The following is a 24,574-nucleotide window of genomic DNA, read 5'->3' on the forward strand; positions in this document are numbered from 1 at the left end:
CGGGGCGGGAGGCTCCGGCCGGGGGAACGAGGCCGGGAGGGACTCCCATACCCCCCTACCCGCTCCCCAAGGGACGGGCTTCCCGCAGCCGGGGCTGGGCAGTAGAAACGCGGTTTTGCCGGTCACAGCGGTTGCACCCGCGCCCCCGTCCCCCCCCCGTCCCCCCTCGTCGGTCCGCCTCGCCCTGCCCGGTGTGGGAAGGCACGGCGGGGATCCCGGCGGCGGGGGGGCAGGCGCTCCCCTCCGTGACCGTAGAACAAACGCTTCCCCATTCCCCCTCCGGGGTGGGCGGGGGGGGGCTGCCAGGGCGGGCAGCGGGGGCGGCAAGCGCCCATCCCGCCGTGGGAAGGAGCCGTGTCCTTCCCGTAGAAGCCGTTCGCCAAGAAGGGGCGTGTGTGTGTGCGTGTAACTGTCGGGACGGCGATGAAATTCCCGGTGTTTGGGCTGCAGCTTCCCGCGTGTGCCCGGAGGCGCGTGTAAAGCCGTCCTGCGTGTGCGTGGGCCAGGGGGAGCCCCCGGCCCGGCACTGCCGGACAGCGAGCCTTTCCCGAGGAACCCCCCTCCGCGCCCTCCGGCCCCGCCAGCAGCGGCGTTGGCATTTGGAGTGGCCTCTCCACGCCGCCACCGGGGGCTCTGCGCTCAGCGGGGACCGGCGGCCGCTCGCAGGCCGGGCTGAACCGCAGTGAATCGCTGCGGACGCCGAGTCTGCCCGCCGGACCGGGCCAGGATAGGGGCCGGGGGGGGGGACCCGCCGGGGGGGGAGGGGGATCCGGGCGGCCGGTGGCAGCTGCAGAACGGAAGCGGAAGCGGGGGGAAACCCGGGTACGTCGCCATGGCAACGGGCGGAAGCGGAAGGCGCTCGGTGCTGATGGCGGCGGCGGCGGGGGGCGCGGCGCTGTGGCGGCGGTTGTCGGCCTGGCTACCGCGGGGCCGCCTGGGCCTGGCCGCGCTGCTCGGTCGCCTCTCCGACCGCCTGTCCCGGGGCCGCGACCGCCGCGCCCGCAGGTAAGGAGTCGAGCCGAGCCTAGCTGAGTTGGGCTAAGCCCAGCTAAGCCGAGCCCAGCTGGGCTCCTCCCGCCGCGGCGGGCGAGAGGCCCCGCTCCCGGTCCCGTGTCTGCGGGCGGGCCGCCTCCCCCGGGCCCCGGCGGGAGCCCTCGGCCGCCTTCGGTGTCGGGTCTTGCGTTATCCGGGAATGCCCGGGCGGGAAGCGCCGCTGCCCTCTCGCTCGCCGCTTCCCCTTTCTCGGTACGGTGCTTCCCGGGGGTTTCTGCTCCGCGTGTGCCCGACCGAACCGTTAGAAACGCTGCGGAGGTGCGGGAAGTGACGGCCCTGCCGGCAAGGGACCCCCGGCCTCCCCCGGGCTGCGCGGTTCCGCAGAAGCGGTTGCTGTTTTCTACAGTGAATCAGCTACTGAAAAGGCTGGTTAGGCTTAGGGTTAGGCTCGAGGCTAGTTCTGCTACTTAAGCTTGTTTTAGGCTATCAGTCTGCCCTAGCTGTTTGCCCTTAGGACAAGAGGTGTACTGTATTTCCTTCTTTTTTGTGTACTTTACTGATGTCTTTCAGGTGCTAAACCATATTACTCATCTGCTAGGGATAGCTCTCCTCCTCGGCTATCACAAGTGCTGGTCAGTCTCTGGAGCAGCACTGGCTGGGGTTTAGCTGTTAGGCACAACTTGCCTGGACTGGGGGTTGTCTGTGGAAGGTGGAATTCCCCCCCACTCCCTGTCAGAAAAAGAGATGAGAACAGGTCTCAGTCCTGCCTGTGCTGGGGCTGTGTCTGGCACGAGAGAGGTGACTGGGGAAGAGGGCCGCTCCTTGCAGCGGCAGTCGCTGATATGCTGGAGCAGGTGAATTATCAAACCATGTGCAGAGCGTGTTTTCAACGTCCTTCTAAACAGATCTGAGTGGGCTGCTGTGGGAAAGAGTGGACCTTCTTCCCATGGCTCATTCCTGATGTCTACCTTGGGCAGCTGCGCAGTGAGCAGGATCCAGGAGCTGACCTCAGAAAATTGCCCAAGCTCTCCCTTTCCTCTCTCTCCTTCCCTAGGGAGTGAGAGGGATGGGGAAGGCATGGCTGTGGGGAGGTAGACCTCCCCTTCTCGGTGCCAGACTGGCTGTGTGACGTGCTAAAGGGAATGCACAGTCGCAGCCGCAGGCTGTGGTTCCTCCCATCAGTCTTTCTGCAACTGCGCTCCCCTGAACAGCTTCTCCTCTCCTTATTTTTGCTACTGCACGGCTGCCTTAGTTTCGCTACTGCTGCTCCTATTGTGGGCTGGTGCTATCAGGAGTACAATTCATGCTAAAAAGAAAACATTAAAAAAACCAGAGGTGATTGTCTTTCTGTAGAACCTCATCCTGGGTTCAGAAGTGATCAAACAAAATGCTTTGAAGAAGTCTTTCAAAAAAAGGCTTTCCCCCCTATTCTTTGGGCGTCACTTTGCACTGTACTTGGTAAGAGAGCACTAGAAGGATTCCGTGTTTTGTTTTAGTTAGTACAGTGCCTGACACAATCTTCTGGGCAAGCTAAAGTTATTTTTGTAAGGGTGGCACCTCTCCTGTCACGGCGTGTCTTCACTCTCCTTTCCCCCCCGGGCAGCAGATGTGCTGCGCTCATCCTTGCTGTTGTCTCAGAGCCCTGTGTTAGCCTGTGTTCTGCTGTCTGTTCCTGGTTAAGCCAAAGAAATTATTTTAAAACTTGTCTTTTGGTTTCATCAGTGCTTTTTAGCGTAGATAAATTACTAGACTGAGCCCTGGAAAGAGGCAACTGAATTCAAAGACAAGTAATTTGTAGATCCCCCTGTGCAGTGACGTGTGCGTGGGTGAAAGGACGGCGCCGTATCCTGTCGTTTCACTTCACCTCTGGTTCTGCAGATGAGGTTTTACAGTGAATAAGAGTGTTTCAGCTCCATCATGAGTTTGTGTACCAAAACCACAATTTTTAAAAATAGAACACACACAAAAAATCCCTCATTTATTTTTAGGGTCAACTTTTTATGCAGAAAAGATTTGAGGTGGTTCCTTTTACTTCTGTTTTCTCTTTCTGGTTAACCTGATGATGTGGAGTACATGGGAAGGGCTCCCCTCCTGCCCCATTTTCTGTTTCTCTGAAAGCTGGTTTGTCGAAGTATGGAATTTTCATTATTTCTTCATAATGTTACATGGTTTCTGACTGTTGTGTGCGTACAGTTGAAAGGATTGTGTCATACATTGGGGGGGGGAGCGCCTCAGCTATTTTCAGTCACCGGTGGGTAGAAGCTGCCACTTCAGTAGACAGTTGCTGTGCCATTATTACTATTGGCTGGAGCAAAATACTGATTTATTTGATAATTATAAAAGCCTTAGGCTCTCAATGCTAAATAAGTTCTAAAATTTCAGCTTTGGATTAAAATGCTGTAGATATACTCTAAATTGCATAGGGTGTAAAAAATCCAGAGTATAGAATTAGTGGATATCAATGCATGCATGGAATTAATGTGAAGGCTCAAAGCAAATAATACTTGTGACGCAGATCGATTTTACTCCCTCAGCAGCACTGGGAAAGGACTGCCTGAAGAGTGCCTCATCAATCCATGAACCTAATGTTCAGCTACGTAGAGCGAGGATGCAGTTTAACCTGCAGTTTTCATACTCTGCCAGAAAATGGCTTCTTGGAATCATGTTTCTGGAAAGTGGCTTTTCAGCCACTGTGCTGGCTTTTGGAAGTATAATTGGCCAGGACTGATGGATGGAATAATAAGGAAAATATTTATCTCCTCTTGCTGATTAATTGTTATTATAAAATGCATAAAATTTGCCACTGTTACCTCAGTGGGAATAATTCTGGAGACCATAATTTGCAATCTGTGGGGCTGGGTTATAGCCCTGACTTTGTTATTGCTCTGCAAGTCATGCATTTTGTGGTTTTTTTTTTTTTTTTTTTTTTTACAAAACACACCCTATTTTTGGATGCTAGTCTGAATTCACGTAGCTCGGTTTTCCTTGCTGTTTGCTGTGCTCGCTTGGCGGTAACGTAGCAGGCGGTCTCCGTTCCCAGTATGTAGTCTGTGCCTTGAGACAGGAGTTGAGCAAAGATGCACAAATGTCCTGCTCCGATTCTGTAAAGATCGACTAGAATGTGCTTGAAAACCAGTATTTCTTGTATTTCTTTTCTGCTTTGATTCTTTTTTTTTTTTTTTTGTGTGTGTAAACATCTTCTATGGAATATTCCTGTTGTTTTTAACAGCCTGTGTTGGTAATCTATTCTGGGTGTCAAGTCTGAGCTGGGTCCACATGATCTGTTGAAAAACACCATCCTAGGAATTCTTGCACAAATTGAGTCAGTTTTATGTTGCGATGAATAGTCAGTGACAAACTAGTGGATTTTCCAGGAAACAGAACTGCAAACTGGCTTCTGCGTAAGGGTGTTCGGAAACCTTGTGAAGATCCAGTGTTTTATCATGAAGCAAATGAGTGAAATCATCTTCCTGGAATCTGTGGTCATTTGGGCTTTGGATTGTGGTAAAACCTAAAAGTTCCCCATGAGAAATTCTGGTAAAGGTCATAATCCAGTTTCTTCTTGGTATGTGGCGGTGGCAGAACGCATCAGGATGGGTCACAAGATGGTGGCTGCCTGTTGGCCTGAGGGACCTGGCGTTCCTCTGGGATAAGACCAGCTGCCTTGGTTCTGTCCTGACAGTGAGTCTGACTCCTGCAAGTAGGATTTGCAGACCAGAATGTTTTCTGTCCGGTTTGGGGATGTAGTTCAGTCCCTTGCTTGTCGATTCCTGGATCTCATGGGAGTTGCTGCTGCTAATTGTGCTGAAATGTGGTTTTGTCATGTGGACAAATCCTACCAGAGGTTATTGTATGACTTGATGAATTTGCATGATAAGTCTCCAGGGAAGAAAAGATGCTATTTGCTTCTTGTCGCTCCCCGAAGCATGACTGTTAGCAGTAACTTGGTTTCTTCCCTAAGCGACTTCAAAGGAATTAAATTTGTTCTGAAATTTCTTTTTAAAGAATGAGCTTCCTGCTATTTCCCTTACAGTTACTTTGAAGTTTGTAAGAGAAGTCTTGACCTTCTTTTAGTACTTGTGCAGAACACAAGTGGCGTCATCGTAGAGGGCTACTTAATGTTTCACAGTTGCGGTTCTTGGCTCGTATCTGTTGAAACACACTCGATCCTCTGGTACGTTGCTCTTGTGCTATGACTTCATTGCTTTTGCTAGTACTTGCGCTCAGGCACTTTGCGAGTTGTAAATTTTATTTTTTTTAATAAGTTTGAGGGGTTGAGGCATTTTTCCATTTTGTTGAAAAACTTTGAGTAGCATTATTTTTAAAATGTCTCTACCTGAAATAGAAACAACTAATCTTTAGCCCAGCTGAGAACTAAGCTAGATGTGAAAGTGACTGTTGGCCATGGCAAAGCTGACACACGCGTGATAAAGGCAATTCAGAAGTGACTGATTACAAGGATAGCTGGTACCACAGTGGTATCACCAGACATCTGATCTGTGAGTGTTTGGGATTCACATACTCAGTTTCTTCAGCTTCCAGCCTGTTTCCTATCCTGCGTTCTTGTTCTGATGAAAGAGTTGGTTTCCCCTTATCTCCCCTGCCAGTTAGGGGAAGGAGCTGATGATGTCAAGATCTGTTTTTCCACCTTTTTCTTGTGTTCTTCTATTTCTAGATTTGGCTTTGGTGATTCAGCTGGGGTTATGGAAAAGGAAAGGCATTCTTGCCATTGTAGATCCTGACAATGTATTGGCCCTAGCTGCAGCTCTTTCTTTACCTTCTTGGAGGTTGTTTGTGGGAAGCAAAAGCTCCGTCATACAGAATTTCTTGATCTTTCTTTTCACAGATCGTCATGGCTTCTTCTCGCCCCATTGCTCACCCCTCCTGTTCCTGTGATCACAGCCCCACCTTGCTCCCTTTGTCCAGAAGGAGCACACAGGTTCCAGTGGATCAGGAATCTGGTTCCAGAGTTTGGGATTTGCAGCTCGCATGTCAAGGTGCTTTCATCCCCAGCTGAATTCTATGAACTCTTGAAGGTGAGTTGTGGGTTCCAAGTTGTGGGAATGGTCCAGCCTCTTCTTGAAACAGGATTGTTGTCAGTTAGCTAGATCAGGTCAGGCAGGCTTTGTCTAGCTGAGTCTTGAAAACAGCTGGGGATGGAGGTTCTGCCTCTGGGTAAGCAGTTCCAGTACCGCACCGTCTAAGTAGTTTACAGGCTTTTTTCTGGTGTCAGGCCTGAACTTTCCAAAGCTGGCTGTGGCTGCTGCACAGCTGTAACTACCAAGAAGAGTTTGGCTCCGTCATTTTTGTAACTGCTCTAAAAGTAGTTGCAGGCTGCTATTAGATCACCCCCCAGTCTCCTCTTTGCAATACAAAACAAACACAGCTCCCTCAATCTCTCCCAGTGGTCTCTTAGGTCGTTACAGTGTGAATCCTGTAATACTTCATCTCTTAAGTAGTAGGGCTGAGGTGAGAATTTCTTTGTTTAACTCAGTTTTTTCACAATGCATATTTAAAGCAAGTTCTAGAATTGAAACATGGTCTTAGATTGCCATGGTAAGCTGTTGGAAAAGAAGGGTTGGGAGGGCCATGAAGGCAGCAGCTACCACCCCCTGCGGTGTCAGTGGTGAGCACAGAGGAAAGGAGAAGACCTCTGTAAGCAATGGTCTTTAGGGTCTAGCTAGTTCACAGGATGGGATACAAAGGATTAAAGCAGTTGCAGAGTGAAAGCTGGGATTGCCAGTGCTGATACAATCCCAATGTAGCAGCTACGGCGTGGTAACTGCTTTTGTATGTAATAATTTTAGCTGCGAGGAATGTGTTCCTCAGTTTTCCAGAAAGCATTGATTTCTTCCTTGATTTTTGGATGCAGCAATGGTGCTGATGTTGCTCTGTAAAGACGTGTGTGTTTTACATCTTTGCTATCAGTGTGTTATCTTTGTGCCTTTCCTTCTACGAGGCAAAGGCAGCCAATGCTATGATTTGGCTAAAGTGATTCTCCTTGGGAGAACCACAGCTCTTCTGTGGTCTGGATCATTAACTCCTAGTGATCATAGAGACCGAGGATGAAACTGAACTTATTTTCTGCTACTTCCAGGTACAAATAAAAACAGCCAAGCAGCGAGTGGTGATGGCTTCGCTATACCTGGGAACAGGGCTCCTTGAACAGGAGCTGGTGAGTGCAGAAAGGGTTTGGGAAGGGGAAAAAGTGAACGCAGAAAGAAAAGGCCTGCCTTTGCAAAAAGCATCCTGTTCCTTCAGGTGCAAGCTGTGTATGTGACGTGCAGTTTGTGAGCTTGTAATGTCGTCAAAACTCTTACACAGGGATTCACTTTACATTTTACACACATTACACTTTACTCTCCTCTCCTTGAGAGTTTTCTCAGGGTTCCTGGCTGTACTTGTGTACTTGTACACGGGGTGGGGGAGGGAGGGATTTGGAAGGGAGGCATAGGGAGTTTCTGTTTTAGGACTAGTAGAGAGCCATGGAACTACTGAACTTTTTCATGGGATAATGAGCCTGGATCTTTCAGACTGTAAGAGGTTACTGGCATAGTGTTCAAAGGGTTTTTACAGAACTGTGGGATCATGGATAATTTTTTTCCTCTGACATTTTTCTGGAAAATGATTGAAGTTCTACATATGTTTTGTCCTCCAAGTACAGTATGCAGATGCAGTATTAGCTCTCTGCATTTAAGACAGAGGTCAGTTTTGCTTCTTGTTGCTTACCTTTTCTATTTCCTGTCCTTCCTTCTGGAAACAAAAGCATTATCTAAGACCTTTAGGGAGAAGCCTGTCCTTAGCCAGTTTCTTATGTTAGAATGCAAATTCCACAGGAGGGTAAAGGTGGACTGAGTTCTGCACAGGATTTTGTGCCTGGCTCTGTCTGGGCTTGTACACAAGATTTGAATTTGCATGTGACAAACAAGTTTGTAGTTCAGGAATAAAACTGCCTCTGCATCGTTTATGAACTCCTACCAAGAAGGTTTCTCTTTGGTAATGCAAATCTGATTTGGGAATGATGTTGGGACTTTCTCTGCTAATATTAATTACTCTTCAGAGGCTTGAAAAATGTGCGCATGTAAAATCAATGCCCTTTCATGTATTGCTTTAGGCTGATAGAGTAGGGCGCCAGTCTGACGGATGCAAAGTCTAAACTAGCAGTGTTTTGCATGAGTGGGAAAGACTCGTATTAGGGTGTGGAAGCTTTCATGGCCACTGGCCTCCTGGTTGCTGAATACTTTCCTTGTAAAGCTTTATTTGCTTTCTGTAATGAGTAGAGAAATCTCTCTCTGCAGGTGGATTGCTTAGAAGAAACTCTGGAGAAATCACTGCAAGCAAAAGGATCGTCTAACCTCAGAGTTTCCATTCTTCTTGACTACACCAGGGGATCTCGGGGTAGATATTACAATGCTTTGCTTTCTTCAAACAGTTAGGCTGAATAAACTTTTTTTCAGAGAGAGGTTTTCTTGACCAATTGGACCTACTTACTTAAATCTTATACCTTTCAAAACTGGCCTTTTGTGTACCAGGAACTACTTATTCCCAGAAAATTTTCAAGCTGAGCAGCTTTTCTTCTGAAAATAGGTGGTAGGAGCAAGAAGGGCCAAACTCTGCTCTGTGCAACTTGTGCTTACTTGCTTAATTCACTTGTGAGTGCATTTGCCTTTATCCATCATGCTCTGTTATATTTTCATTTGTAAACGAAAGCGGGAATTGTTGGAAGTAGCAGTACACTTAATCAGAAACCTTTGTGGTGACTCTTTGTAGCATGTGTTAACTAATACTAGGCGTGGCTTGATAAAGAAGCTTGAATGATGTCAGACATGCTCAGTGACCATTTCCAAGGCCCATTCATCAGTGAACTTACAGTTCTGGGTGTTGATTTCAATAATGACATAGTGCAAATGAAAGTGATTTAAAAAAAAAGAAGGGGAAAACACGTTAAGTGCCAGCAGATAAGATGGGCGCTCACCCTGTAACCAGTTTCTAGCTGAGAAGCTGTGGTGCCATGCCATGATGTATCCCCTGTCTGGTGTGATCCTGTGTGTGAAACTCCCCTTGTCTCCCAGGTAGGAAGAATTCTCGAACAATGCTAATTCCATTACTACAGCGGTTTCCTGAGCAAGTCCGCGTATCCCTCTTCCACACCCCAAACCTGCGTGGACTTCTCAGGCTCCTGATTCCAGAGCGTTTTAATGAGACCATTGGACTGCAACACATCAAGGTCTATCTCTTTGATGATAATGTGATCCTCAGCGGGTGAGTCCTGCCTCTTCAGGCCCTTATGTGGTTCATTTAGCTGAGATTTTGAGGCAAGGTATGCATGCTACCAGTGTTGTTTGAACTTCATTATTTGCATCTGGTGTTTCTGTAATGATCATATCAATGCTTTTCTGAGATGGAAGAGCAGCCACAGCTCTTCCACATGGGATTCTCATATGAAAGAGTCTTTCTCAAAAGGAAAAAAATTTCTCATGATGCAAAAGGAAATGGCCAATTTGTACTTTAATCCAGTTATATGCAGAATGAGATCTGTAACCTCGTCTGGGGTGTTCAGGATCATATGCCTATGCTCTGTTCTGGAACTCAACTCTTCTTTTTCTCTCCTAGCGCAAACCTGAGTGATTTGTACTTCACCAATCGTCAGGACCGCTATGTTCTCCTGCAGGATTCTCCAGAGATTGCAGACTTCTTCACGGAGCTAGTGGATGCGATTGGAGATGTGTCTCTGCAGTTACAGCAAAACGATACAGTTCAGATGATGGAGGGGATGGTACACCCGTACCAAGGTAGGAGGGAGTTGTCTTGGCTGGTCGGATGATACAATCCAGAGGTGGGGAGTGACAGCCAGGGTTTAAGGGTGACTTGAACTCCATCCATTTGTGAACTGCTGAGTGTCTGACCATCATTTACAGACTGCCGGTTGTCCCATTTCTGTGCCATCCATTATTAAAATCAAGGTTGCTAGAGTTTTGAGACTGGATCTGTTGGAGTGTTCCTAGCACAGTGGCTATCACCAGCTAATCTGGCAGAATGTGCAAAGGCTAGAAGTTCCTCTGTAACTGTCTCATTGCTTCTTCATAATTCTGCTGCTTGTGACTTCAACAAGAACTTAAATTCCTTGAGAGGTTCTTTCTGTTTGTGATATTAATGTCTATAATGTTCTGTGTGTACCTATTCTGAAAGTTTCATGAATGTACTGTTATTCTAGTAATTAATATTTTGTAGCTGAGTCTATTCTGGGAATCAAGTGAATATTGGCTTAGGAAGGCTGAAAACAAGCGTCGAAGTGGGCAGAGAAGGACATCTACCTGTCAGGCTTATTGCATCATAAGTTTTTGTTCTGGCCTTGTGCACTGCTGTGTGATGTAAGCTTAGACTGTGGACAGTAGTTTATTTTGTATGTTCCAGTTCATTCTTGGTTACCATTTTAGCTTTGCCTTGGTCTTTTAATTTCTCAGTGGATTTTATCAAGCTGCTGCTCATCAAGTTTCTTACCACTCTTAAAGCTGAATGTTTTTCATCTGTAATGTAGCTTTGCTAACCTTAAAACATCTGCTTTTGAGACTTAGGGAAGAAAGTTCTGTGGCCTTTGTGTTAGCTCATTTTTGTTTTCATATTGGTGTCCTGTCAGTATTTCTTCACCTGCTACCTAATAGGTGATGTGTAACTCTGTATCTTTAGGTCTCAAACACAATCTCTTATGGTTTTCCTGCAGGAGACAAGATGGCTTACTGTGAGATAGCAAATCGAAGAGTCATGGAGGTGATCAACTCTGCCAGGACACGGCAAGAACTCCTTCATGCAAAGACTTTCCACAGCAGCCAGCAGGGCAGCTCCTTGTTATCCCAGCAAGGCTCTCAAGCATCTGGGGGTCTGAAACCAGAACCCGACACCTGGGTCTATCCCTTAATCCAAATGAAACCTTTTGGGATTCAAATAGATGAAATGGTCACAGAGACGCTGCTGACAGAGGCTGAACGGGATGCCAGGATATACCTTACCACAGGCTACTTCAACCTGACACAAGCTTACATGGACCTCATTCTGGGCACTAGGGCTGAGTATCGGATTCTTCTGGCCTCGCCGGAGGTGAATGGGTTTTTTGGTGCCAAAGGGGTGGCAGGTGCCATCCCTGCTGCCTATGTTTACATTGAACACCAGTTTTACAGTGAGGTCTGCTACCTTCATCAACAGGAGAGGGTCCAGCTGCAGGAGTACTCTAGGGCTGGGTGGACTTTCCATGCCAAAGGTAAGATGTCCATTTCTCAAGAGGACTTGTTCAGAAGGCATTTGAGACTTGTGCGTATTTGGATTGCGCAACTAGTGGGGGGATGGCTGGGTGCCGAGTCTAGACTTAACATCCAAAGTACTCATTCAAGGTTTAAACGTCTTGCTTGCATAAACCTGGAAGGTTTGGATTGCTGGGGACAACCGTGCAAAGCCATGTCTTGCCTGATTCGAAGATAGTCTCAGAGATTGTACAAGAATTGTCCCAGTGATGACAGTAAGGCACTGTCTTGATGTGAAATTTGATGTGAAAGAAAAGGAAGCATCTGGATGTATTTATGATCGCAGTAACAGTTGTGATTCAGTTTCTTGTATCCCTTTTGCGAGTTTCAGCAACAAGAAGCGATGACTGTGTCAGGGACCCCAGGGCAGGATCTACAGCAGAAGCAGGAAAGGAGACCGCTAGTGGTGACTCCCCAGTGGTCCTGGACGCTGTGTTCTCTTGGCAGCTGGTCTTTGTGGGGATGATCCAGGTGTTGAGGAATTTGTACCAGCTTCTGTTTACAGCATACGGGAAAGTGCAGCACAGTGAATAAATGCACCCATGTGCATTCTGGAAGTGGGAGGCAGCTGGAGGGGAAGTTGCTGAGAAATGAATGTTGCTTAACAAATGTAGTTAATAATAAACAAAAATAATTAATACTGCTATTATGGTCTTCTGCAGAAGATCCCAGTTTCCTTTTTTGCTTGACAGGTTGTGTACAAATTTCAGAAGCCTGATGCCACCTTGACCAAAGCATATTTTCCCTTGACTGGTTGTTGCTGGTTGTCTCTGAATTTTCCTTCCAGAAAGTGCAGTCCTTGACTGTTATGTTCTCCTCCTTTGTACGCAGTAGTATTTGATTGCTCAGTAGTAGATTTTACTAATGCAAATAGCTTAGGAAGTCTGCTTCACTGAGGATCTTTTTTTTTTTTTTTTGAGAAGTCTGATACATGTGACACTTGATAAATATCTAGACTCTTACGGTCCTCCCATGTGGAGGTGCAGCAGTGGAACACCTCACAAAATGACTTGGGCTCCTGGTCAAGCATGGCCTTTGGCTGAGCTGAGACATTTCTGCCATGTTCCACAGCATCTTCTGTTACTCTAATCTTCTGCAAGCAGAGCTCTGCACCACGTCACTGTGTCACTTCCTGTGATGGCTCACCGGTCCCCTAGGACAACTCTGTTACTGTAAGCAGTACCCAGTCTGGCGCTAATTAACATGCAAGTTTCCCCAGCCGGCCTTGCAGTGTGCTGAGGGGCACTTCCATTGTTTGCATTGTCTGATCTGAACGCTGGAAGGATGCAACCCTTGGGGCTCCGGGGCCTGTTCCGGAGTTGTTCTCCCGTTGTTTGTTGAAGAAGACTTGCTGTTAATGATCGTGGGAATGCCTCTATCTGCCCTGCTTCCTGCAGGGCTGTTCAGAAGAAGGTTCAGAGGTGGAAGGGAGAGAAAGCTGCTGACTAGGCCTTCTCTTGACTAAAGAAAATACACGAGTATTTTCTTTATTTTTCTTTAAGAAAACACACTAGGCTGCCTCTGTGTCAAAACTGCAAGCTTTTCTAACGAGAGTTGTGCCTCTTCTGTGGTGAGATCAGCAGCTCTAGTGCAGTGAAACCCTTATCTCAATCCAGGCAGCCTGGAGGAGGTGCCTGCCTGGCTGGGAAGTCCTGTGTGGTCTGTCTTCCAGGAAGCACGTGCTCAAGTGATCTGTGGTTCACAGGTTCCTCCTCTTGCTGGGCACTGCTGACTCTGAGTGGGATTTTGTGGCTTGGCATGGATTGAGTTCGGAAGGCTTGGGCTGCTTTTCAAAGCTACCAAAGTGCACGTGGCAGTCAATCCCTTTTTGGGCCAGCTGTGCCTTCTTGTGGAAGTGCTTTGGGCTCTATCTGTTGTGTGGGGTTCTCTTTGAGAGGGGGATACAAGAGTCAGAGTTCAGCTACTCCCATGCTTGGGAGGAGGGACAGTCAGAGGTGTTTGTTGCCTTCTTTCTGTTTCCTCTTTGGTGCTCTGGAAGTATCAATTTGTAGCTCCCTTCTCTGGCATGCAAAGATCCCTTTGGCCCATGTTTAATTCACCGGGTTTTCTTCTGCAGGAGTCATGTAGTGTGTGTGTGTGAAAGAGAGTACAGGGCAGAAGGGGGAAACGGAGGAAACCCTGGAGACAGATGAAAGGCAGTTGCACACAGAGCCTGGCTCCTGGAAGAGGACGTGAGATCCATAGCAGTAGATAGTGCCTGTTAATACTTCCTTTTTGGGCTAAGACGAAAGATGCCCTTTAGTTTCTTGTAGGATCTAGCTGATTTACACCAAATGCTGTGGGTGGTGTTTTGTAAACCCTTCCAGTGCCTCTTAAAACATTTTGTATCCTCATGCATGACTTCCCACAGTGTATATTCCCACCAGGGTTATGACTGTCCTAAGTGCGTTCGGTGCAAGTGCCGTTGTAGCAGCTCAGTTCAGAGCGCTGCGTAGCCATCATGCATGCGTGAGTAGGAAATGCAGACCTTTGCAATGAGGCTTTCCTGGGTGTAACATCATGAAGCCTACCTGTAGCAGCGCACATCTACCCATCTTCTGCTGCATTTCTGGGTGTGGTGGTGTGGCGACACAGGTACATCCTTTAGGATTAGGGTCCCTTCCATGCAAGCATCGGGTGACATAGTGCCGGGCAGGTGGCTGTTTGCTCTGAGATAAACCTGCATTTCTGCTATTGAATGGTGGCTGGGAAACTGTGCTTCCCCTTTCTGGAAAGGTGAGTCACTGTTTGAGCAGATCCTGCCAGGTGGCCATAAAGCCAGAGACACCATAAAGGCTTTAGGGCTGCTGCGTGACTGCTTAGAGCAAGGAAGCCTGTTCCTTGTAGCTGCTGCCTGGGCAGAGCTCTGGCCCACTGTCCAGAGCCCTGTGCTGTGGCTGGGCAGGGCACCACACAGCCCCTGGCAGCCGTCCTGTTCGGAGGCAGAATTTGCTGAATCTTTGTGACACCTGGGTGCTTTTTGCAGCCCCCGGAGCACCCTGCGTTGTCACTCCTCTCCGTCTGTGGGCGAAGGTGAGCCTGCGGAGGAGTCGGTCGTGCTGCCGAGTTATGGGCAGTGCCAGCTCTGAGCCAGGATGTGTAACTGAAAGTGGCAGTGAAGCTGCTGAGGGTGTGCGATGTGGGGGCGGGGAGGAGGTTACAGGAACCAGCGGTGAATCGGCAGCTTCTTACTCAAGGCATTCTTGGAACTGCTCTGGGGTTGAGTTAGGAAACCTGCTGCTATTTTAAGGACTAGGTGGTTTTTATGCTACAGTTTCTTTGTTGTAGCCTTTGTGTGACTTGCAGTAGGGATAAGCCATCTATCAGGGACCTGCCCAGGGCTGTTCTAAGTGCTTGTGGCTTGCTAAGTGGAGAGCAAACACTTCTTGGGTCTGTTTATACACAGAGGACAGCTGTATAGACTCTACTTGGCAATAGTCCTGGCTCTCCTGTTCCATCCCTAGCTGTTCTTTTCTGCCATGCTACAGTGGTGTGCTCGAGTATGGTGTTTCCACCTTGCACTTGAAAAAGCAGTCCTGGGTTGTATCATGCTTGCTCTTGTTGTTGCACTGGCAAAGCTGTGTGTGAACTGCAGTGGTGAGTGGACTTGAGAGTCTTACACCCTGGCAAGAGTTTGATTACATCTTTGGGTGGCTCCTCAGGAAGTGAGTAGGTATAATAATTTGTACTTCTCTTACGAGTCTTTATTTCATGTGAATTCACCTGTCAGAGCAGAGAGATGCCATTTCATGTCACTGTCTTGTGTAGACTTGGGAAAGGGATTAGTCACTACTACACTGCTTCCAGTTCTGGACTGACTGGTCCAGGCCTGGTGTATCTGCCCAGTGCTCCATTGCTTGGCATAGGTTTTCCTTTACTGAAAAACTGTTTGACTTATTTCAGTGTTTCTGAGATATGCCATGGTGCAAAATGACCTCTAACTTAATGATATTGACTAATTCTGGATTATTTTGGGGGTCCTTCATGAGTGTATTTATATTCTTAAGAACATGTCCCTGGGATGGCACTGACTATGCTGCAGCCCCCCTGTTAAGAACCCACGAGTTTGGACAATGCAAGCTGTGCAAGGGTACCCCAAGATTCATATGAGGCTTTACAAGACATGCTAGACCATCTGCAAGGAGGCTTGCTTTGTGTCGTGATCTTTTATAGTTACTGTAATCTAACATGTTTAATTCATTTCTTTTAAGTGAAGTGATTGTTTGAGGCTACCCCAGTCATTTCCTTTGTCTGCCACATTTCCTTTCTTTTGATTTTCCTGCAGGCCTCTGGCTGTACCTGGCTGGAAGCGATCTTCCCTGCCTAACTCTGATTGGCTCTCCTAATTTCGGATATCGATCAGTTCATCGTGACTTGGAAGCTCAGGTTGCAATAGTGACAGAAAATAAAGCTTTGCAGCAGCAACTTCATCAGGTAAGTGGCTGGTTATGGGGAGATAACATGGATGTTGTGCTTCTTGGTCAGATAGGGAATGCTGATGACGCAGTTGCAATAAAAACCTACAGCTACAATAATTCAAAACCTTCTTGGGCATAGGAAGTCTCAAGGAGCTGTCAGTTAAGTGACTATTGATGAGATGCCTGCTGCAAGTGCCTGCTTCTGGGAAATGAAGGCCATAACGGGAAAGAACATGTGTCCCCGGTGAACTCGAGTATCAGGAGTGCTCAGGCACTGGATGCTGAGGGAGGATCTGCTGGCTCTCCTGCTTGCTGATCACACAGCATGTTCTTGGGCCTTATCCCCAGTATCTGGGCATTGCCAAGGTTGCACTGTGCTCTAGGATAATGAGTTCAGGCCCATTGAATTGCTGATCTTGGACTTCTGGAGGGTTTTGCTTCTCAGGTGTCTGGGAAATCCTTTGTAGGAATATAAACGCCAATCAGTCAGATTTTGGGTGGCTGCCCACAGGCTGTGGAGGTAAACAAAGGCAGGGGATCTTAGCGTAGTTTCTAGAAGAGGAGGGTGTCTGGGCTGGTTGGATTGCCCATGAAGTTATATGACATGATGCAGTCATTAATATGATGTTATATAATCCTGACACAGACATTTTTCCGTGGTTTAATGTTCAGCGTCCAGTTTTATTGTTTGTTTGTTGTTTTTAATTAGGCAGCTTGGACTGCTCAGCACTTTGCTGCTTCTCTAAACCCTGTCTGGTTCTTAAGCTGTCTGGACTCTGAATCTTCTGCTGGAACTGAGAGTGTCCCAAATAATTTCTCATGTAGTGCTCTGATACAAAGCAAATTGGTTTGGTGCTTCTGTGTGTGACTCGGGCATCTCAAAAATGTATTCTGTTAAGCCAAGTCCTGGCATAGGGAGGCACAGTTCTCTTCAAGATCAATGGGAATTGCCCTCTTGCATCAGGGCTCTTCCACAGAATGAGTCAGAGTATATCTAATCAAAAACAATTCTATTACTGGAAGAGTTGCTTGAATATTTCAATTCATATCTTGCCTCTACTTGTTTCTAATGGAAGGGGAGAATCAATGAAAATGTGACAAAGGAATTTTCTCAAACAGTGCTGCAGTGATCTAATTTAAAGGGCTTTAAACCATTCCCATTTGCTGGAAGCTGATTTTGAGGTTGGCTGTTTGTTTACTGTTCTGTGATCTTTGTTTAGAAGACTTAATACATTACTGGTATGCTGCCATGAAATCACTTTGCCTATGTAACATTCAGTTCCATTTTAAAAATGTGTGATGAGATTTGGGTAGAAATTTGAGTAGTCTGGGTATCTTTGGATGCTCCACTGAATGAACTGCACTTCAATTCAGATAAATAATCTTGCTTCCAGTGATCAACCTCACTGTATAAGATGACCATGGTGCAGAATCTTCATAGCAGGGCTGACTGTAGCCCTTGGAGCATTTTGGGCTTCTAAAATTAGACTGATTTGGCACACAAATGTCTTCCTTCTGTTGATGTTTCATCTTTTTGGTGTTACTTTCCAATGCTTTGTTCCTGCTTCCCTGTTCCACCCTGAATTTAAACAGTGCAGAATATATTCTGTTTGTAACAGCTTAGTTAATGAAAAAAAGATTATGAACAGGCTTACAGTAGATGGTCTGATCCTTGTTTGCCTGCAAATCTAGAAACTTGAGTGGCTTTGATAAGAAAACCACTTCTACCTTTGGTCAAACAGCTGCTTTCACATGCAATGTGAGCGTGTATTATCATCACGATGGTTCATTTCCTCCTTCAGCAGTATTGTGTACACGCTGGAGAAGGCTAAGTGTTTCTGGTAATTTAGTTGAAAATCATGACTGCATATTCATTTGAAAACACAGTGCTTGAGCTATGTCTAGAAAGAGCTTTGTAAGCCAGTCTCTTGAGATTATGGTAAGGTTTCCTTTTCTGGCAATTACAGGGAGGGATTTAGGATTTTTCTGAAACTGAAGCTTAGATCTCTTGCAACTGTGGGGCTCAATAAGGCAAAACCTTCTACCTTTGCTCTTTGTAGAGTTTAAATTGCTAAATCTTTGGGTTCGGTTACTGAGCGCACTGATAGTCATCAAAAGGTGGAATGCTGTGGCAGGCGGGTGTGAAGGACAGATCCTGTGCTAGCTCCTTGGTGGTTCAGGTGCTTAGTGAGTTGTGCCGCATGGAATGAGACTCTTATGTTCAGGCTTGTGGGAGAAATGATGCATCCTTTTGGCAGGATCCATAGCCAGATTTATCTGAGAATTTGCTTTTGTTAAAGGGCATTATATAACCTAACACTTAAGATTTACTGGGATGATGTTTATTTCCCTTTATAGGAACAGGAGCAGCTTTACCTCTGCTCAGGTGTAGTCTCATCATCAACATTTGAGCAGCCAAATCGTTACGTGAAACTGTGGGTGAAGCTGGTAACTCCTCTGATCAAGAATTTCTTTTGAAAGAAGAAAAGTTGCCGCTTTGCGTGAGTGTTCTGCTGTTCTTATGGGGAATTTATGTTGCCCTGACTGCAGTTAATAAGCGCAGTACTCTGTCATGTGGAAGAAATAGATGATGGAAACATAGATGATGTGGGGGGAAAAAACAGACATCTCTCTCCTTCTGGGGTACTTGCCACTGACTGGAATCATTGCTCAAGGCCTGTACCGGGTTTCGGCTACTAGAATTTATGGAAGGGTCAATGAAAGAGAACCCATACAAGGGTATTTCCCATACATAGAAATAAAACTTCAATTTCTGAACTGTCCCTTCCAGAGTTTTGTGGAGAGAGACTGTTTATTTTATCTTGACCAGCTAATAGAAAACATTGTTGGAATATTTAAAATGTTCTGTCTTCTTTTTATCTGATCAGCACTTTGCTTTCACCTTGTAGATGTTGGTTAACAGGGGCAGTTGTTTTTGCTTTTCTGCTTCGTACAGTGTCCTGGATTTGCCTGGCTGTTTGACTGCCCAGTAACTGGAGCCCCTCTGAGCTTCATGGAATCGCTCTTAGATTTCTTTTTCCTGTGCTGCGCACCTAGTCCATGCAGTTGGGACTTAAGTGTGTGCCCTTGATGGGGAATGTTCACACACCCGTTTTATTTACATATATATGGCCTCCATCTCTGGGGTTGTATATCTGGCTCCTTCATGTTAAGATGTGTTACGAGTGTCTTTCATGAACTGTGGAGAGGGCATGAGAGGACTTTTGGTGCTAATGTGATTTTTGGATGTTATTTGCTGAAAGTGGGAGGCTTGAACCGTAACACGTGTCCTGCAAAGAAGTTGGTTGGGAAGCCAGATAAAAAAAAATGTTAGAGCTCAGGCTTTAAGCTTTTTGAACCTGTGAGTTTCACTGGTGGAGTATGTGCAGTCTGTTCTGACCTTGTATTGCCATCAAAAGGGATTTCTGGCACCTGAAAAGGCTTGAAGGTAAGTGTAAAGCTTAACAGTAATTTATTCTAAATTTATAAAGAAATAAGCAGCTCTACTTGCCTCCGCTTGTGGCTTTTCTTACAACTAGCTGTGAGGGAAGTTTTGTGCAACTGTATTTTAGAACTAATTGTTCAGATATTTCATGGGGTGGAATTTTGGTGCTAAAGGGACAGGCACTGGCTTCCGTGTGGTGGCCAGAGCAGATCTAATCACGCTAATAGGTGTTACTGCTGATACAAATTATTTGTTGAGAAATAAAGGGACTCTATAACCTAGAAATAGAAAGAAATATACTTCAGAGATTGATTTGTTTGTGGCTGGACTTTTTGGGTTGTACAGGTTGACGTGTTGGTGAACTGGGCCAAATCTGTACCTTTCTTCTTCCATCTGGTCTAAACAGATACACGCTTCCATGCAGGAATGTGTTGTGCAGACGGCTTGATGAACTTCTGCTCACAGTTAGCACTAAGCTATGAAACAAATAGCTGTGGAAAGACAGAGAGCTATGAGAAGGAAAAGAATCCGGGTAGTTACATGCAATTGTTCTGTTTGGCGGCCTTTGGGGGTCTGGCTCTCAACCAGCACTTTATCAGAAACCACCAATGTAAAACCAGTATCCGTCATGAGAAACTCCATGTACTGTAAGAGCAGTCTCCACATGACAGGAGTTCCAGCACTGTTTTTATTGATACTTTGCTGAAGTAGTTCTGGAACAACCAAACTTAGTCTAAGTTACACAACTTTTTTTCTTTTTTTTTTTTTCTTCAAGTAAAAAAATTTGCTGTTTTCCATAGTCATTAAAGTTTAGGACTGTAAGAGCAGAGCAACAGCGGCGAGGATCCACTTAGCGGCTTTCTCTTTTGTCTTTAGGTTAAAGGTCCAGACATAGGTGGGACCTCGCATCCGTGTCTTATAGACAGGACATTCATAGACGTTCTTGGTGTCCATGCGATCCACAGGGATGGCTCTGATGAAGATGACTGGCATCATGGGCGTCAACTCCTTCAGTCGAGCGTCTGTGATCACACCAGAAGGGATGTCCCATCGAGCACCTGCAATATTATGAAATTGTCAGGGTGCCAGCTACCCAGTGGCTTTTTCACTTAGAGGGGGCTGTTTTCATAACTACTAATGGGTGGGAAGGAGTTGCTCTAGTAGCACAGCTGAGGGTGGAGTGTGAAGGTTGGGTAGCCGTGGTGTAGTAGTAGTAGTCTTTAGGGCTAACATGTAATCATCTCACTGTGACTCATGAATGCATTTTGCCTTACTGTGTGTGGGATGTCTAAATAAATTCCGTCCCCACTCATCCCTTCAGCACGGGTTTGCATGAAAGCTGCATAGCTGAAGGTAGAACTTGGCTGTGGTGGGAACTATGATAGCTGTCCTTTGTTCTGTGCTCCTGTTTAAGTGGACCCCTTTGGTGCTCTGCTGATACTGCCATCTCATTCCCCCTTAGTTTTTAACAGTAATTATTTTAGTTTTGTCTTACTCCCACATCAGATAAGAACATAATATATTTATTCAGTAGAACCATGTAGCTTCAGACAGCCACTCCTCAGGTTCATGATATGCAGTCTGAATTTCCAAAAAGCAGCTTCTGGTTTGTGAAACTCTTGCTTGTAAACTGGACGGGTGCTGCCCTCAGCTGGCATGTCTCTGACATTAGCGTGGAATAAGGCTCCGCTGCTTGGAGCTGTTGCAAAAGCTGGACAGGTTCAAAGCAGCCAGTGAGTACTAACACCTGCTCTGTTTGCAAGAATTTTTAAGGCTGAACTGGGCTTTCTCCGTGTCTGAAACACCTCCTAAAAGATGCCATCTTTTACCTTCCATGAATAATCCATGCACGTAGGAGCCTTCTCTGGGTGGAGCTGTTATATCCTCATGGTTTTTCTTGGTGACTTCCACTGAAAGACACATCTTGTCCAGTGGCCATTCGTTTTTTCTAGCCATGGACTGCATGATAGCAGTGAGGAAGGACTGGGGATTGAAGAATCCTGCCAGCCACACTGTTGCAGGCAGCACAAAATCCGTTGTCCAGACTTCTAGTTCCTGGAAAATAAAATCAGCAAAATACTTCAGCATGAAGCATGGCCTTTGAGCAGCAGAATACTGCTTTGAGGTATGATGTGACAAGAAGCTGATGCTTCACTGTGCCTAACACAAGCTTCAGGTAATCTTCCAGATGGGGAGAGTAGGATGGAGGTGGTCTGTGATGAACAAATAGCAGATTCCACTGCAGCAGTGAAACTTAAACAGTTAATTTGATTGCAGTAAATACTGCTATTATTTTTTTTAACAAAGCTAAACTTTAAATAGATAGTTTTATTAAATATTTTTTTTTTCTTCTGAGACATAATGTTATGATGGGGTTAGCTAATGTTCTTTTGAAATAGTGATATACTCTAAGGGCGAACCCTTTTCAAACTTCTCTCATCCTTGGGGTAACAGGCCACTTCAGGTACTTCAAACTGCTTAAATTAATATTGAAAAATAAACCAGTTAACCACTGTACACTGATGGAGGTCATTCTTGGTCTGCTTGCTCCCTAAGCTTTAACTTTCACAAGAAATCTGCTCACCCTAATCCGAAGGAGCAGGTCTGCGTACCAGGCTCCCAAGCTAAGAAGAGAGGGGTAGGCATAACGTGTCCAGGATTCAGGGACACTGTCGTAGAAGAGAGCGTTTGCCAGCTCTTCCATATCTGATGTAATCGTTAGCTCTCCCTTTGAAAAAAAGAGGAAAGTCTGGGCAGTTTTATCTGAAGAAAGCAAGGCTGATGGAAGTATTTGGTCTCAAACTTATAATGAAACAGGAGGCTGGTGCTGTCTGGCTGTACCCAGCACAGTGGGATGTGGAAACACGCGAGCAGAGGTAGCCAAGCGCTTTGTACAAGACAAGGTTCAAAACCAGCAACAGCCATTTGCAAATCATGGGAAATTATTTGGCAGGGAGGGGTGCTTTCTAGGCATCTACCTAATGCATACCTTTAGTCCCAAGTCTAACTCTTTCAAAGAGCGCCTGATTTCATGGGTCAAGATGTTCATTCTTTCACATTCCTGGAAGGCAACTACAACATAGGGGGTCTTGTCCACTGCTTTTGCCATTATCTCCACCATGTTGAATGGCTCTGGCAGCCTCTCAATTATCTCATCTAGGACTGACTTCACCTGGAAAGATTATCACAGAATCACAGACTGGTGGGGGCTGGAAGGGCCGTCTGGTGATCACCTTGTCCAACCCCTCTGCTTGAGCAGGCACAGCCAGAGCAGGGGGCACAGGAACGCATCCAGGTGGGTTTTGAATGTCTTCAGGGAAGGGACTCCACAACCTCTGTGGGCAAATATGCTATAGAACTGCTCTTACCTAAGGAAAAATGCTGTGTGTTAACAGTTAATCAACTTAGTAAGATGATTTTTTTCTGCCTTTGTGTTTTCTTGTGCTTTGTCCTCTGTTACTAATACTCTATTCTGTAATTAACTGCTTTTGGAGCTTAAAAAGCTTAAAAAGCTGCAGCTTTTTCGATAGCCAAGAACTGAAGCCACAGAGGCTGTGAAATTCAAGTGTAAAATCCAGGGAGTCAGGAGGAAGACTTTTTTCTTTTAAAAAAAGAAAAAAATCTGTATTTTTAGTAGTTGCCATTATGAATGGAAATTACTAAGCTTGCTCCATCTGCTGAGAACGCAGCATGTGAGCCATGTTTTGCCACTGGCGCATCTCGACCCCATCAAAGAGTAACCTTTCTCAGCGCTGCTGACTTTTGTAACCACACCACGTGTTCAGATGGAGCGAACACAAAGAAACTGCCCGGGCAGCATTTTAGCCCCTTCTCTTCACCCTCTGGGTTTCTCAGAGATGCTGGAGGAGAGCAGCTAACGGTCTTATGATCCGTGTGACTAGGTGCCTGCCTGCCTGGGATCTAGACTGATGCAAGAGCAGGGAAAAGGGAAGGGAGCTGCAGATGGGACAGGGACAAACAGGCGGCCGTGGTCAGTACTTTGCCCTGGGCTGCAGTGCCCATCCTGCCTTCTCAGCAGCTGTAGAGCGGTGAAGCGTTTGCTCGTGTTCCATTACATTACTAGTGCCAAAGACTGGCAAAGTTATGGAAATGGAAAGGAGGGCCTGGTCCCAGAGAAAACGAGTGCAAATATACTTAAATAAAAACTTGACAGGAGTGTCCAGCAGAGCAGAGACTGCAGCATTTCTTGTGAGCTCTGCGCTAGCAGCTCCCCCTTTTCCAGGCTGACAGCTTGTAGCATTGGGTACTGGGCTAGAATCCCATCTCTGTACTGTCTTGCACTGGTGAGAAATCAGTTGTTATTACAGGTCGTATTCTCCTGTACGTTTTGTGTGGGCCCATATCTGTCTTCCCCATCTGGCCTCTGAATTGTCATTGTTTACTGTAAAGAGGCAGAAACTTTACTTGCCTTTTCCTCTCGGGAGACACCTGATCCCCCTCCAGCATCTGATTCTTTGGGCTGCATTTCCAAAACTGTCCGAAAAAGCCTGTCTGAAGTGACGGTCAGGAAGCCAATTTCTGCATTGGGGTGAAGGCCATACAAGTAGGGGCTCTCCGGTGGCAGGTTGTCATCGATGTACTCGTGGTAACCCTAAGCACAGGGCAGGTGCTGACATTGGTTTAGCAGATACGTACAAAGGAGCATGAGCTTTGCTTCAGCCTTGAAAATATGCAATTGCTTTTTGGTGGTGCTTCACAGCTAGCTGGAGTCGCTTATTCAAGATGATTTTTTACTCATGTCTTACCTAAGTTTTTCCCTTACCACCCCAGCCACAGGAATTATTTTTGCAGCTATTCTGCATATTTCCACAGGATTGAAACTATTTTTTCCCTACGTTCCCCCTTGGTTAGCATGAGGGAACGCTGACTAGTGTGCATTTATCCAGAGTGGTGGTTTCCCACAGCAAATTGCAACGTTGAACTTTCTTACCTTGTAATCCAAGCTGGGAGGGATCAAAAACCCTGGAGCTAAATACACTTCCCCTTCCAGCATCTCCGCACGGATGTACTCGCTCAGGTAAGTCCGACACAGCCGGCGGTCCCAGTCGTCTGTTATATGTCCCCCGTACATGATTTCACCAAAGAGGTACCGGAGATCATCCCACGGTACCTACAAGGAGAGGCTCACTGTGGGGTTTCTATAGCCTCTGTGGCTTCCCAGAAGTCCCCTGCTGCCTGGGGGAGCTGCGCACGACCGTAGAGCTGCAGGGCAGCAGAGCAATGGCTCCTGGGTTGACCTGTCCAGTGTCCAGGGAGGTGACAGACCCTGGACCCACAGAGCCTCGGTGACAGAGTGAAGGGAGAAAGACAGGGGACCTACTCTCAGGTGTCTCTTGTGTTTGCCCACAGATTTCACCTTGTCCTGGTATGGACACAGCTGTCCATACTTTGAACCCCTGTCA

At 46.5% G+C, this 24,574-nt stretch overlaps 2 protein-coding genes across 4 annotated transcripts in view; one reads left to right on the forward strand and one right to left on the reverse strand.

Moving 5' to 3' along the window:
• The first annotated feature begins 817 nt into the window (after positions 1-817).
• On the forward strand, positions 818-21,668 carry PGS1 (phosphatidylglycerophosphate synthase 1). Of its 3 annotated transcripts, XR_012663406.1 has the most exons (11): positions 818-1,005; positions 5,840-6,029; positions 7,091-7,168; positions 8,292-8,391; positions 9,066-9,255; positions 9,607-9,785; positions 10,715-11,248; positions 15,574-15,722; positions 18,065-18,207; positions 18,663-19,154; positions 20,028-21,668. XR_012663406.1 is itself a non-coding variant. In XM_075111482.1 (10 exons), exons 1-9 carry the CDS (start codon positions 833-835, stop codon positions 18,182-18,184), a joined length of 1,713 nt encoding a protein of 570 aa, XP_074967583.1. In that variant the 5' UTR covers positions 818-832; the 3' UTR covers positions 18,185-18,207; positions 20,028-21,668. The 3 variants fall into 3 exon arrangements, 1 of the variants encoding a protein (XP_074967583.1); XR_012663405.1 differs by having other exon boundaries at positions 18,065-19,154; XM_075111482.1 differs by lacking the exon at positions 18,663-19,154.
• The window catches only part of DNAH17 (dynein axonemal heavy chain 17), a 38,197-nt gene continuing 33,438 nt past the window's right edge, over positions 19,816-24,574 (reverse strand). The window contains exons 75-80 of the mRNA XM_075111681.1: positions 24,103-24,282; positions 23,581-23,763; positions 22,141-22,323; positions 21,736-21,879; positions 20,981-21,206; positions 19,816-20,209 (exon numbers count right to left, since the gene is read on the reverse strand). Of these exons, the coding sequence (XP_074967782.1) occupies positions 19,962-20,209; positions 20,981-21,206; positions 21,736-21,879; positions 22,141-22,323; positions 23,581-23,763; positions 24,103-24,282 (1,164 nt within the window). The 3' untranslated portion in view covers positions 19,816-19,961. The remainder of the gene's footprint in view (positions 20,210-20,980; positions 21,207-21,735; positions 21,880-22,140; positions 22,324-23,580; positions 23,764-24,102; positions 24,283-24,574) is intronic.

The sequence above is a fragment of the Phalacrocorax aristotelis genome, chromosome 16 (assembly GCF_949628215.1).
Source record: "Phalacrocorax aristotelis chromosome 16, bGulAri2.1, whole genome shotgun sequence".
Lineage (NCBI taxonomy): Eukaryota > Metazoa > Chordata > Aves > Suliformes > Phalacrocoracidae > Phalacrocorax > Phalacrocorax aristotelis.

Bases quoted from the DNA above. Each gene is read 5' to 3' on its own strand.
- PGS1 (XM_075111482.1), top strand. From the start codon at position 833: ATGGCAACGGGCGGAAGCGGAAGGCGCTCGGTGCTGATGGCGGCGGCG. The intron at 1,006-5,839 runs GTAAGGAGTCGA...TTCTTTTCACAG, and splicing joins CGCGACCGCCGCGCCCGCAG to ATCGTCATGGCTTCTTCTCG. The intron at 6,030-7,090 runs GTGAGTTGTGGG...TGCTACTTCCAG, and splicing joins AATTCTATGAACTCTTGAAG to GTACAAATAAAAACAGCCAA.